Consider the following 14,873-nt stretch of genomic DNA (forward strand, 5'->3'; position numbering starts at 1 on the left):
ATGCTAGATATCAGGTGCCACAACAAGATCTGGAGCCCGAGGGACTTCTGTCAGCGAAGGTTAAAATATCCCCACTGATTACACCCACACTTCTTTTGACAGATAGACAATATCTAACAAGGCTAATTTGAACTTGGACACAGCTTGGCTATTACATTTGATGCATGCCAGTTTCACAATAGCAAGAGAAATCCTGCAAGGTAATAAGAAGAAGAAAGAGAGAGAGAGAGAGAGAGAGAGAGAGAGAGAGAGAGAGAGAGAGAGAGAGAGAGAGAGAGAGAGAGAGAGAGAGAGAGAGAGAGAGAGAGAGAGAGAGAGAGAGAGAGAGAGAGAGAGAGAGAGAGAGAGAGAAAAGGTATTGGTGGTCTGAGAGGTCAGACTGACGAGGAGGAATGTTTCTTTAAATGACTGTTTCCATGCCGAGCTGCGATTAAAACTGACATTTTAATTTCACCAGAGTCCTTTAAAAGCCACAATTACAGTTTTTTTTTATTTTTTTATTCTTGCTCATTTCACCTTGATTGCTTCTATTGATGTGACATCCACACCGATGTGCACAATTAGCTGTATTCAAGCAGAAATTTTGCCATTTGAGGTGAGGTATAGTTATGTCTAAGAAATTTGCCATGGGCATATTTGGTAGATAAAGTCAGTCATCCTTTTTCATCTGGATTTCTATTTACAAAGTGGCTTTTACCTTTTAAAATTAGTTTAACCCTTCTGGTCCACATGGCAAGTCACACAACTTTACCACTTTATGGTTCAAAATTCAGAAAAAAAGTCAACAACAAAAATCATTTAATCACATTAGAAAAGATCTTTTAATGCTTAAGTGGACCTTGTCATGTATACCTTAACACAATCTACTCGATGGCCTCAGGATAGAAGTAATTCATCTTCCAAATAACACAAATGCATCAATACGAAAAGCCTGAATGTCAGACCAATGGGTGCACAAATGCGAATGACAGCAAAGAAAATGAATTCCAACCCAGGAAGGCGAATAAAAAAAAAAGAAAAAGCATCCAACCTTGGGAACAGCACATGCAACAGATTTTCTTCCTAATAATGTAGTCTTAAACTCTAATCACAGATGTCAGTGCTGTAACATTTAAATCACATGGAGATTATTATATCTCATATTTTGAAGCCAAACAGCCAAAGAAAATAACTATGGAATACAAAGTACACAAAAATATAAAATAAACATTTCTTGTTCAACAGAGAGATATCAACACTTGAGGAGGACATTGGATTTCTTCGAATTAATAAATTAGGGCTGTACAATTCTGGAAAAAAAAACAGCCATTGTGATATTTTGTTTATTGCAATAAAAAATAAAAAAACTTGAATAGCTCTATTTGGAAAAATGAAAATCAATCTGGAATGTTTAGGATGATTTTGTAGAGAAGTATGTTTAGTAAAAAAAGCAAACATGAAAAATGTCTAAGCTCATAAAGACTTTTTTTTAGAGCAAACCATCCTTTTAGGGCTGAATGATTTGGGGGGAAAATGGGTGTTCACACTTGGGTATATTAAATAATAATAAGAATAATAATATCTCTCTACTTGAGTTATCGTAAACTATATTCTCATTTTATTTTTACCCATTCAATATGACTATACAATGGATGGATTTGTGTGGATCAGCGTTTACTGTCAATTGCGTGAGTTGCTTGAGTATAAAAGGAACACATTGTGAACGAACATGTTTAACTTTGAAACAGGCTGTACGCGTATTATTATTTTGGTAACAATTCATTTTGATGGTCCACACTAGACATTCTATTAACCATAAGTACTAACACTCATTAGAGTATTAGTAGACTGTCTGCTCAATATCTGCTAACTCTTTATTTTGATGCTCTCCAGACAGACATTCTACTGACTATAAGCAAGTTTGCAACTACGGGTTACTACAACTTATTCTACTAATCTGAACCTTTAGACCTAACAATAGCTTAACAGTCTACTACAGTCTCTCTAATTAGCGTTAGTTGACATGTTGCAAAGTTACTTATATTTTGTCTAAAGTGGACCATCAAAATAAAGTGTTACTTTAATCACAGCCTTTGTAATGTAATATTCACATTTCAAAATTTTGATTTGATTTCAATATATTGTTAAACCCTAGAATAAATATCTCACACGCATGAGAACGTTCACTTGGTGTAAACGCCATTGGACCGTTGAAACCCAATCTCTGATTTCTCCCCAGCTCCCAGTTTCCCGTGTAATTATATAACCTGTTGCGTGTTGTCCCTGAAACATCGCAAGTCACTGGAGAATTAATGGAATGCTAGGTTGGACTGAGAGAAATTGGCTGTATAACCTATACTGAAGGTGCCCTTGTAATTTTTCAAGAAGGAAGTCACAGAACTAAAATACATCAGTGGGAGGAAGGGGAGGAATCCTATTGTGTCGTTGTCCTATCTCTCTTCCCCCCTCTCTTTCTTTCCCAGTATAACAAATTTTGTGGAGGTGAGAGCTCCATTTAGTCTGAATGCAAATGCACTTCTACAGGCAATTTCATCAGCAGCATTTAATGGCTGGTAGGATGCAGCAGTGAAGGAGTACTTGTATATTAGATTGATGTAGAAGCTTGAGCTTGATCTTCTCATGGTTTAATGAAGAAGTTTTGGCCCTAATTTCACCAAGGAGGACAACAGAGCACCAGAACTCTTTCGTCAAGGTCACATGGGCTAGAAATGATAGCCTTTACCTGACTTGACTGTGTGGGGCGTCCTGGTCTATAGCCACTACTGCTCCTATGACTGTGTTGATTGCAGCATTTTCATGCACGTCGAAGACATAATTTGACTTTGTGAAGACAGGGGGTTCATCTGCGTCCTCGATAACGATTTTGATCGTGGCCTGGTCCATGTAGGGCCCACCCGTAATCGAATCAGCACGTATATTGGTCGCCACCACTGTTAGGTTGTAGAAATGTTTTGACTCAAAGTCCAGAGGCTGGAAAACAGAGAGAAAGAGAGATGTTTATTATTAATGGGCACAAACAAACAAAGACAAACGGTTTCCTGGTTTTAGCGGACTCAGTTTGCTGGGCTTGCAGGTCTGGCTGTAATTGCACCGACTTCCTCCCACCTTGCAGTGGCTAAGATTTAAGCTGCTGCGAGCCCAATTGCAGGGTGAACAAAAAATAATATTTAGTAGCAATAACCACACTTTCACCTGGAGCGTGGGATGTGTTATTAATTTGTGGCGGAGACAGCATGTGTTTGGGATTTAAATGAGGCTGCAAATAAGGTTAATCTAATGGAAGCACAAGGACTGCATTGCAAATTGTTAAGAAATCATAAAAAATACAATTTGTATGTTTGTGTTGTCTGAAAACAAAATTAATCCTTGCCCACAATACCATGACGTTAACATTGTTAATGTATTCTCCGAGGCAATTATCCAATGGTGAGACATTATTGAAGTAGCAGATAAAATACAATTTGGGAATTATTCTTACTCCAGGATAAATATTTGTTATTTCAGTGTATAAGGAAAGACCCAGTGTTCACCCCACCTTTGTACAAGCTACGGCGAAGAGAACCTGACACAGAGGACCCTTTTATGGTCATTTTTTTCATCAAGTAAAAATGTTTTTACTCTCTCCATGTTTTACTACTGATACCACTGTTTTCTGAATCACATCTCTCTCTATCTCAGTTTACTTTTAAAGTTAAGTCGAAGTCCTCCCTTTGCTCTTTTATTGACAAAAAACTAAACTGGACCTGACCGCTGAAGTACACATAAAAAAAGAAACAGGCTCTCTGAATTAAGAGAAGTGGTAGAATGAAGAATTTGCTTATGTTGTAAAAAAAAAAGCCCCTGTCCCACAGGGGAGGTCAGGCGGACACTGGAGCCGGGCCGAGAGCAGCCCCAGCTGGGAGAGGAGAGCAGCTGGATTTCCTCTATCAGCACGCTTTGAAGTCAGTGTGGCTGACAGCAGGGCATGTGGAAGAGAACAGCCCATGTTTGCTGCAGTCCACAAAAGCTTTTGGGAGGATTTTTTTCGTTTTATTTTCACCCTTCCCATACTACCGTCAAGCCAGGATGGAGTGGAAAAAACAAGAGGCCATTACAGTAAAAACAGTAATACTGTGAAATATTATTACAGGGAAAGCGGAATTTTCAGCAGCCATTAGTCCAGTCTTAGTGTCACATGATTCTTCAGAAATCATTCTAATATGCTGATTTGCTGCTCAAGAAATATTTCTTATTATCATCAATGTTGAGAGGATTTGTGCTGCTTAACATTTTTGTGGACCTTGATGCAAATGTTTTTTTTTTTCAGGTTTCTATAATCAATAGAATGTTCAGAAGAACAACATTTATTTGAAATATAAATCTTTTGTAATCAATGTACAACATTATAAATGTCTTTACTGTTACTTTTGATCCAATTGGATTGGATTGAAGTATTTTTTTTTCCTCTAACAACTGTGGGTCTATGTCATATGTTCCCTTAGTCTTGGTTGGACTTTTATGTTACTTCCTGTCCTCTGTGCCATGTTGAAGTCATTTGTAGTTTTTCCATGTTTATTAGTCTCCCCTGGTGTGACTTGTTTACTTATTAACTTGTTAAGTGTGTTTCCCCCTGTGTATATATAGCCTTTTTGTTTCTCTTGTGCTTGGTCAGTCAATGTTTGGTGTTCCCCGCACGTGTACGTGTTCTCTATGCTCCCCCTGTGTTTCCTGGTTTTCATGTTTGCATTTTCATTAAACTCCTGCACTTAGATCTGCCACATCCTCTCCATTATTTGGCCCCAACATTACACTATGGGTCCAACCAGTCTTTAGAAATCACACAAATGTTTTATTCACTTAATATCTGCCACAAGGCTTTTTGGCAAACTCCAGATGTGCTGTGACAAAGTAGTGTGCTTGGGTAAAGACTTTTTTCTGTCAACTTCCTGTATATTACAGAGCTCTTGATATGGTTGACTGGTGCACCTTTACTCAATTCTCTACTCTATAACTCGTTCAAAGTTCAAAGTTTTGAGGGATAAGCATTTCAAGACACCTTGACCTCTTCCTATTCGTCCTCTCTCTTCCCAATAGTTCCCTGTCTTTTTCATTACTATCTCTATCTAACAAAAGGTTAAAAGCTTCTAAATAAAACAAAGGTTTCAGTGCTGATGAGTAAATAAATAATCTAGAACTACATTTCTGTGTAGCATCTGGAACTCTTTAAAATGAGAAAATTGTTTAGGGCTGAGAATAACAGAGCACTTCCCAAGACTTTACAACCAGAGGTTTCCCTACGATGTAAAATCCAGAAGAAGCTGCAGGCTGGCACCTTGCTTGCTTTTGGAAAAGGTCAGTGCTGTTCAAGACTATTGCATCTTGGTGACAGTTCATAGAGTTTTATGTCTTAAATGTAAAAAAAGAAGGGTAAATAAAGCAGCAACAGAAAGAAAGAAAGACAGAAAGAAAACTCTGCTATTTCACCAAGCAACATGCTAGAAATGTTACCATTTAATTGTAGTTGAGCTTTTTGAGGACGCGATTCAATCGCAGCTTTGCATATTGGCAAGACTGAAACAAGCTCCTCTCATCTCAGACACTGCAAATCTGTTCCATCTAAAAATATCATGCCAACACCTCATTCTTTTGATAGTCATGCATGCCATTTGATTCTCTACAGTGAAATTGGCACTTTTGTATCCCTCTGGGTCTCCATTTTGGCACTCATTGTTCAGAAAGGTCTGAATATGACTATGGCTGTCACTTGACCTCCATCATTTGCAGACGATGCAATTCAGGCTTTCATGTGTCCATTGAACACATACTGAACTGCCTTGTTGCGATTGATTTTTACCAACGTACATACATGCCAATTTAAGAGCACCTAGCTGACTCTCAAAAAAAACTCCCAGCATGGTTTAAGAGTGTGTGTTTACAGGGGCATTTAGAAGCATCAAAGATCAGCAGCGGGAGAAGTACAGCATCCCTCTCCACCACCATCACCACCACCACCACCACAAAAGCCTAGGGGGGCAGAGAGGAGATGAAAGCATGCATCCCTTTACAACAAAGCAGTATCTTGATCGTCTGAGCCTGTGGCATCTCACTCAAATCAATATGTTTAACCTTGCTACAAAGGCTCATGCCCATTCAATATTTAGCAGAAGTAAAACCCAATTTGAATTGTTGGTGAGGGCTGCAGAGGATATTTGGCGCACACTGGCTCAGCCCCAGCACCTGGGGAAAACGTGTGTCTGCGCACGGTGGCAGGTGCAAAAAAAGTGAGGAAAAATAAGGGTTGTGTGCTTTACAAGCTTGTTCTGCTCTCCTGAACTCCAGCACCGTCTGGAGGTATAGAGGTTAGCAGGGAGTGGGCTGTTGATTGCCTGTTTTTCTCATGCAATGCCATCCATCATGCTATTAGTAATGCAGACAACAGATTCCAGGCCAAGTGCTATGGGATGAGAAGACGAGGAAAAACAGGCATGCCATTACACATTCAGCTGTGAGAGACTTGGGACAAACCAAATTACTTTTTTATTCCTCGCTTTGTCTCCAGATCTTTTTCTTTCTTTTGTTTCATGATTCTAATATTAAATAGGCCATTACTATGTCTATACAATTTTATTATTATTATTATTACTACACTTTATTTTAAGGTGATGTTGCTACAATGTAATTACATTGTAACAAATAAGTAATGAGAAAAATTTAAATTGATACCTTTTAAATATTGGCTTTAAATCTTGCTTCTCAATGTGCTGTGCAAAATAAAAAACAATCTGATTACACACAAATTTATTATGGAGAACTAGTTGAGGATAGTCTATCAAGCTGTTCAATAATGCAGATTATTTAAAGCACACAATTCGTTTAACTCTGGTATAAGGATTCGCATTGATAGAGATCATGTCCAAGTCCTCCAGACTAATCCCACGTGACATACTCATCATGTTGTTTACATATGCATAATATGCACAGCTTCAAATATGTAGTGACACATTTATTGTGTACATTTTCCCATATTTTTGTCACATTGTTTGTGCTGCATTTTTGCTGCACAGTTGCATTGTAGATGTTCCTGTAAGATAAAAGGACTTCATTGTCCTCTTATCCACAGTGAAGGGTTCTTCATTTGCATACAATGGCCATTCCATATGCAAATATACACTGCTACACAAGGGCTGAGAATTGAGCATAGAAAGTCGAGGGGTTCAGAGTTACAGTAGTTCTCAAACCTCAGAATACCTGGACTGCAGTTTTACTACCACTTTTAGGTATACAGGGACTTTAAGTGTGGATTTTCAACTGTGTAAAACTAGGAAAATCTAGTTATTGCAGGAAAAGAGATTATACAATTCAGCAGGGGTTGAACGCTTTAGGAATTAATTACATATATTATGTTAGGTGTGCATTTTGAAAATATTTATGTCCTTCACACCTGCTTGCCACTGTAACTGTTGCAGTAGACTCCATCATAGTCACTCAGCCTGTATTATTAAGATTTGAGATGAATGAGAAGTTAAACTATTTCTTTAATATTTGATTGGATGATAGGCCACAGAGTTTGTTCTGTTGTATTTGTTGTATTTTGGTTTCAGAACAATACTTGCTACAAATAAGAAGTTACTGCTTTAACAACCAGGCATACACAATACTTCCCCTTCCACACACAAACCACAATGACGGTGACTAACAACCATATAATTATAGAAAAAGACTCAACTTATCACCACATGACACATAACTCATAGGGAACAACAAACACAACACCAGTCAGTGAAAATAATGTAGCAAACCTTACAAAACGTAAAACACTAAACACTGAGGCAGTCATTTGCATAATTAATTAATTTGCATGATTAATTCTTTCTTTTTGGAGGGTATGGCACAGTGTTTAAAATTACATTTAAAATGGCACGTCGTGTCAAATAGGTTTCCGACTCCTGCGATACACACTGAGAAGTTCTGTCTCTGCAATATTAGCAGTCATTTGTCATCAGTAATGAGCCACTTTTCATATTTTTCACAATATGCAGCTCAGTGACAATTGTGTAACAGACAGTTTACAACTGTTAGAGAGTCCCTATGGCACATTAAGCCTACTTCTCTGGTCTTACCTTCTTGAGTCTGAGGATTCCCTCCTGAGTCTGAGCATCAGTGACAATCTCAAAGACACCCCTCTCGTCTCCACCTATGATGGTGTAAGTTGATTTAGCATTTTCCCCGATGTCTCTGTCATTCGCTTTTACTCTTCCTCCAGGCTTCCCAATGCCAAGATCCTCAGGAATATTGAACTCATAAGAACCTTTAGAGATAAGGTACAAGAAAGTAGAATATCTGGTATATCAGGTATCAAATAGCACTCAGAGAATCAATAAAACAACTAAAATGCTAGAAAAAAGGACTACACATTTATTTTATATATGTATATAGTATACAGTAGATTCTACCATTCAATAGTTTGGGGTCGATAAGGTTTTGAAACGTGTTGACAAAAGTTTCTTGCATGACTGCATTTATTTTGATAAAAAAATATAGTAAAAACAGTGATGTTTTTCAATATTACAATATACAATTATTATTTTTTCTATTTTAATTAGTGCTGTAAAATCGATTAATCGCGATTTGCTAACATTAAAGTGATTTGCTAACATTATATATATATATATATATATATATACACACACACACACACACTTTTATGTTAGATCGGGATTATTCGATTTGACAGCACTAATTTTTATATATTTTAAAATTTAATTATTCATGTAAAGGCAAAGCTGAATGTTATGTAAGATGTGATTAATCGATTTGACAGCACTAATTTCAATACATTTTATAATGTAACTAATTAATGTAAAGGCAAAGCTGAATTTCCATCAGCCTTATTCTAGTCACATACTTCAGAAATCATTAGTCATGTGCTGTTTTTGGTGCTCAATAAACATTTCTTATAATATCAATGTTGAAAACAATTGTGCTGCTTATTATTTTTTCTTTGATGAATGAAGGTTCAAAGAACAGCAATTTTTAGTAACATGTAAAAGTCTTTACTGTCAGTTTTGATCAATCTAAAGCATCTCTGTTGAATAAAAATAGTAAATAAAAAAATAAATAAAAAAATCTTACTGACTGCAAAATGTTGCACGGTAGTTTAGATGTAGTTTATAAAAGATAGTTCCTCTTACCCTTTGCGAACTTTGGTGGGTTATCGTTGATATCGGTTAGAGTGACTGTCACAGTGGTGGTTCCTGACAACCCACCCATGTGACCTCCCATATCTTTTGCTTGAATGACAACAAGATACTCTTCCCTCATCTCACGATCCATCCCTGCCAGAGCCACCCTAATGATTGCTATAACAATCACAATAAATATATTAATTGACATATATAATTAATTGATATTAAAAAAGAACACTACTATTACAAAAAGCCTCAAGTAAACTATCTTATTCTTTCAGATATGAAAAAAAAAAAAAAGAATATGCCACATCTTTATACTGAACAGGATCTAGATGAACAAGCCATTGTAGATTGAGGTGTGCCGCCTGCCAAATCTGTTAGCTCTTCCCATGTCCTTGACACCCCGACCAGCTTAGTGTGCCATGCATTGCCTGTGCTGCTTTCATTTGGCATTGCAAATTAGCTTGTTTGTTTGCCGAGGACTTGTCCCAGCACCTGGAGTCATTTATATTCCGACTGAATGTGAATTATATTCCGACTGAATGTGAATTATGCTGTCTGTCTCTTATAATCTTTAATATTGTATGCACTATCATTGACTCAGCCTAAAAAAAAAAAAAGGTAATCTACTCAAACAACAAACCCCACAGTATCATAAAATGAAAGCCCTCTGTATTAAATAAAATGTTGTCTCAGTTTATCATGTTAATAAATCTGAAATCTTCTAGACATTTTTTCCCCCTCATTTATTGTAGGTGTTTTGCCATTCATTCGCACGGCTTCATTGGTTGCATATTGAGATTTATAACATTTAACACTATCCTTTCATCTTTTCAGATGTTTCACCCCAATTCACACTGCGATCACGATTGTTACCATTGTGGAGGAGATTCCCACAGCAATTTGCGAGTCTTATGATGTTATGGTGTGTTATGAGCTTAAATCCAGGGAAATCACTCTGACTCTGATGAAGTCACTTGGGGAAGTGACAAAATATCTTCAAAAAATAGGGAAAAAAAAATGCTATATGCAATTTCATGATGACTGAGAATCTTTATAGACATTTAATGTTGTGTAAAGAAATGAGAAATGCTATAATAAGAAGGACCTGCATTAAAGAGATTGCAAATAACATAAGTAAAGAACTAAGGAAACAAAAGCATTTTATGGGAAGAAAGGTAAGTGGGATAAGTAGGGCCAGCTCCAGTTCCATTACACATGAATAATTCACAGAGCGCATGCATTTTCTTCTATACTTTTCATGCTGCACTTACATGTCCTTGTTTATTGTTCTGTCATGGAGACCAACAGACCACAATGATTTCAGTGAACTAAGGATGTGCATTTTTAGAAGTGAAGTGCTCTGACTGTCGATATGAATATGGAAATGCAGACCGCCCTGAGTGCTGTGTGTGTGCCACGTGCGGTGCAACACTGAATCTGATGCTCTTACACACACAAACGCACACTGCAATACTCATTCAATTGTCATCCTGATTTATCATTATCTATTCAAATGAATTCCTGATGATCACAGAAGCGAGGCAACACAAACATTAATTTCCATAGGTATTTGAAGGTTTACTTTCCTTTCATTTATTTACATATTTTTTTTCTTTTTGCAAGCCATTAACCAAGTAATGAATTGGTGCATAATGTTTACTTATTTATCAAGTGTGTCTCATTTCCTACGAGGTGTTGGAAGTGTCAAATGGTTTCTAATGGTTGTTTTCCCTTTACCTCTTATTTTTCATTAACATTCATTAAAACATCTGGCTCACTTGAATAAGCCATCTGCATGTGTTCAGTAATCACACAAACCATGCACAAGGCACATCAATTTGGGCTTCTGCACCTTCTCTCGGCCATTTGCATTCTTAGACAAAGCTGACAGTGAGTGATTGAAATGCATGGGGTTATGAACCAAAAGAGGTGTTCTCATAAGAAAAAAAAGATATTTCAAGTCTGTTCATTTATTATGCACATACAATTTGAACAGATACAGGACTTGTTTATTGTCTGTTGTTTTTCCAAATTACGAGCTGTTCATTTCCATCTCATTGCTTATTAATATAATTTCACCATTATTTAATCATGTTGCTTACAGACACACAGTTAACAAGTCAACTGAAAATGCAATTAGGGAAAAAACAAAGTCAAGGTTGAAAAGGAAGCAGAATGCAGATGGAGTTCAAAGATAGCCCTGTCATTTAAATCAGAAGCTGCAAATTGCTTTGTGCGCTATTACAGAACAAAATCAGCATCTGCATCTGTCCTTCAGGTAAAATGATCTTGTTTATTTGGTCTTTCTCTAATATTTCTTTCATGTCTCACATAATGATGATCATAATAACAATGATTATAATAATAATACATGATCTAACACCTAAAACTCGCCTTGGTAAACGAAGGGACCTTCATCTTACACACGTCCTGATTTTGCCGAGTAAGACGTGTTCCATATGAAAATATTAACATTCCTGTCCGAAAATTTTATTCTAACCATATCCCTACCGCTAAACCTAACCGTACCCATATGTTATCCCTAAAATCAGAGGGGAATGATAGGTGAAAAACACTGATGTAGAAGCACCTAACCCTGGTTGGAAGCATAAACTGTAAACTGGTCCATCAAATCTGATTGGTTGATTGGAATGTTGATCGAGGAACATGTTGTACTTGGTGAAATCAGGTTCTGCTTCATCTTACACCTATTTCCAAGTTATGGTATAATAATCAGGATGTTGAATAATTTTAATGATTCATGACAATCTATTCATTGTGGGTCGACTTTTTGGATTTAATGTAGCTAACTTACCAGTGGATTGGTCGATGGAGAAATAAGGTTGGCCTTCCAGAATGCTGTATACCAGTTTGGCACTGTTTCCATAAACAGGATCATCCGCATCCGTTGCAGTTACTCTCGTTACTGATGTACCTGTGAAGCAAAAGAGAAAACAATCATCTTCAATAAACAAAAATAACTTGCAATGAACAAATAAATCAATTGTTTCCATTTACCGCACCACTGTGTCCACGCTCTGAACTTGTTTTCTTTGAGAACAAATATTTTATTCTCACCCTACCAATGTTTCAATCATACCTCTGGCCATGCTATAAGAGCTTCTCTGGAATAAACTCATAAAAGTGTGTTTTGTTCAGATGTGCACAAGCGCTCGCTCATGCTGTGAGACTTCCACGATGAAAAAACATCACAGCTTCAGGCCTTAACAAGATCAAAACGAAAGAAAGTCAGACAAACAAACAATCCAAGCTGCTCTTCTAACCTCCTCTTCATTAACCCATGGCTTGGATGAATTGAAAAGAAAGAGGAAAAATAAGAAGCACAAAAGAGAAAGACACACAAAAGAGAGTGCGAGAGAAACTGAGACGCTAATGCTAAACAGCTCACTGACAGTGCAGATGGTGTGGTAATTGTTTGTAAAGCATGTTCCACAGCACATTGACAGCTTGGTAAGCATCTGACCAGCAAGCGTGCCTGTGCTACAACTACAGGTATCTGGAGCTGTCAGAAGCAGCATGAAAAACGTCCACTGTGAGGACTGCCATGTGCACGGCTTGATTCAGACCTAAGTGAAGGTGCATCTCCACGTCTCCCTGGAGCAACACAAGTGAAGTCCTTATGTATTTACTCCAGTGAGGAATATGATGTACTGCAACTTCGATGGAAGTAAAATAATGGCAAATGTTTTTGAAACAAAAAAGCCTGTTGAATTGCACTACTTGAAAAAAATAGGCATTGCATTAACCCTGCTTGCATTTTAATGCATTGTTTTTTTAGGGCTTGCATTTTTATGGGCTGAAATTCAACATGGTTGAATATTTAAGCTGTAAATGTTTCAGTTCAAAACATTTCAAACACCATTCATTCAAATTCAATAATCTATATTCACCTTTAATATTTCACTTCCAAAATATTCAAACTGTTTAAAAATACAACCTATAATATTCAACAGGCAATTTTCGGTCCATTTTATTTCGCTTTGCAAATTCTCTTCCACAAATTCAGTGGTTCAAATTCGACAGTAAATTCGTTGACATCCAGGTACTGCAGGAAAAGCAGTAGATTACAGAGCATACTCTCCATCTGCTGTTAGTCGACCTCACCAGCAGAAGGTGCAAAAGCGCGTGTTGTTGACGAAGACAAGAGCAACAGTTAGAGCAAACTGTTCATTCATTCATAAAAACTCATTGACATTTACAGCAATTTAAGTGTATTTGTGTATATTTTATCGTCATTATTATGACGGCTGTTTTATGTTAAATTCAGTGTCTTCACGGTTACTTTTCTTGTTTAGCCTACATGCATCTTTCTCTACCGTGAACGAGATTATAATGTTATTCCCCCGATGCGGATGTACAGATCCACTGTTACATTTGATATTTCTCTTGGTTGTTTAGTTGCCTTAACTTTATATCTGGGGATGTGCTGCATGCAGTAGGCTAGGGTTTCCCTCAATACATCAGGATTCCCCTGCTGGACATTTAAAACACTTAATGTAGCTTAATGGACTAATACAGTGATATAAAAGACCAAACTCGCAGGCAAGCAGATGGACTCAGAATAAGAACTTAATGTGCAAAGTTTAATGCTAAGCGTTTCCCAGTGATATACTGGCATAACGTTGGCTTGACATTGGAAATTTTTTCACAAATAAAGAAATTGTTAAAAACATGACTGAAAGAGAATTAATACTGTAATCTAGAGTAATCAAGTAAATCTATATCCACTGGGAATCATATTTTCTCAAATGAAGACATGTAATTTTACATCCAATACACAGTTAAGATGACATGAATATGCCGGATAGGCAAACTAGTTTTAAATCAAGGACAACTGGAGCTTTGTAACATTTGTGAAATTTTTTTTTGTAATAATTGTTTTTAATGCAAATATACAAAGACTTGTTTAAATTATATAAAAGGGTATTTGCTGGATGTCATCGGTAAATGAGAAATACAGTGCTGCAGTGATGATGTAGTTTTGTAGGCCAACCCAGAATCACCCACGTACCCTTGACACAAACCATATGATTCTTTCATTGGCGTTTTGGATTATTGCAGAAAATAAGGTCTGTGAATAACAAAAGCTTACGATTCTACGTTTTGTTCATCGTGATAATCTCCACAAATGGACACAATGTTTATGTTTTTTTTAACGTAAATACAATCGCAGTAGTCAAAAGCTAATCATAGGCTATCTACACCACGGTCACAAGACTTCACAGCAGCATCACTAAGCTTCCAAAAACTCTTTCAGTCTTTGTTTAAAAACATTTTATCTGAAAGGTTGAGTTATAATTGTTTGCAAGAGCGCAATTATCAACACAACGAGGCAGTGAAAGCGGACTAGAGAGTAGATGAGTTTACCAGGGGTGCATTTCCCGTACAACGACGTAACTCGATGCTTCACTACCATAGTATGATGCATCTTTGAAGAAATCAACTAGCTAGTCACGACTGTGTCCCGAAACCATATTGTCGCAAAGTGGTCGTTCAACCACGTTGGTTTATGACGTCACGCACGTAATGGAATAATAACTTATTTTAATTAAACTGTTCGAGATCGAATTAATGCTAGATGTTTTGATATAAATTACAGACATGGCATCTGAGGAATATTTCAAATTTTTCTCAGTTATTTCGCTTTATTTCCAGATTCAATCATAGGCTCATTTTTACATA

General features: G+C 36.9%; 1 protein-coding gene across 1 annotated transcript in view; it reads right to left on the minus strand.

Moving 5' to 3' along the window:
• cdh8 (cadherin 8) overlaps window positions 1-14,873 on the minus strand; it is a 110,033-nt gene that overhangs the window by 11,745 nt on the left and 83,415 nt on the right. The window contains exons 4-7 of the mRNA XM_056248454.1: window positions 11,986-12,105; window positions 9,171-9,338; window positions 8,100-8,287; window positions 2,723-2,970 (exon numbers count right to left, since the gene is read on the minus strand). Of these exons, the coding sequence (XP_056104429.1) occupies window positions 2,723-2,970; window positions 8,100-8,287; window positions 9,171-9,338; window positions 11,986-12,105 (724 nt within the window). The remainder of the gene's footprint in view (window positions 1-2,722; window positions 2,971-8,099; window positions 8,288-9,170; window positions 9,339-11,985; window positions 12,106-14,873) is intronic.

This window comes from Rhinichthys klamathensis, unplaced genomic scaffold (genome assembly GCF_029890125.1).
Source record: "Rhinichthys klamathensis goyatoka isolate OS25496 unplaced genomic scaffold, OSU_Roscu_1.1 h1tg000055l_1, whole genome shotgun sequence".
Taxonomy (NCBI): Eukaryota; Metazoa; Chordata; class Actinopteri; order Cypriniformes; family Leuciscidae; genus Rhinichthys; species Rhinichthys klamathensis.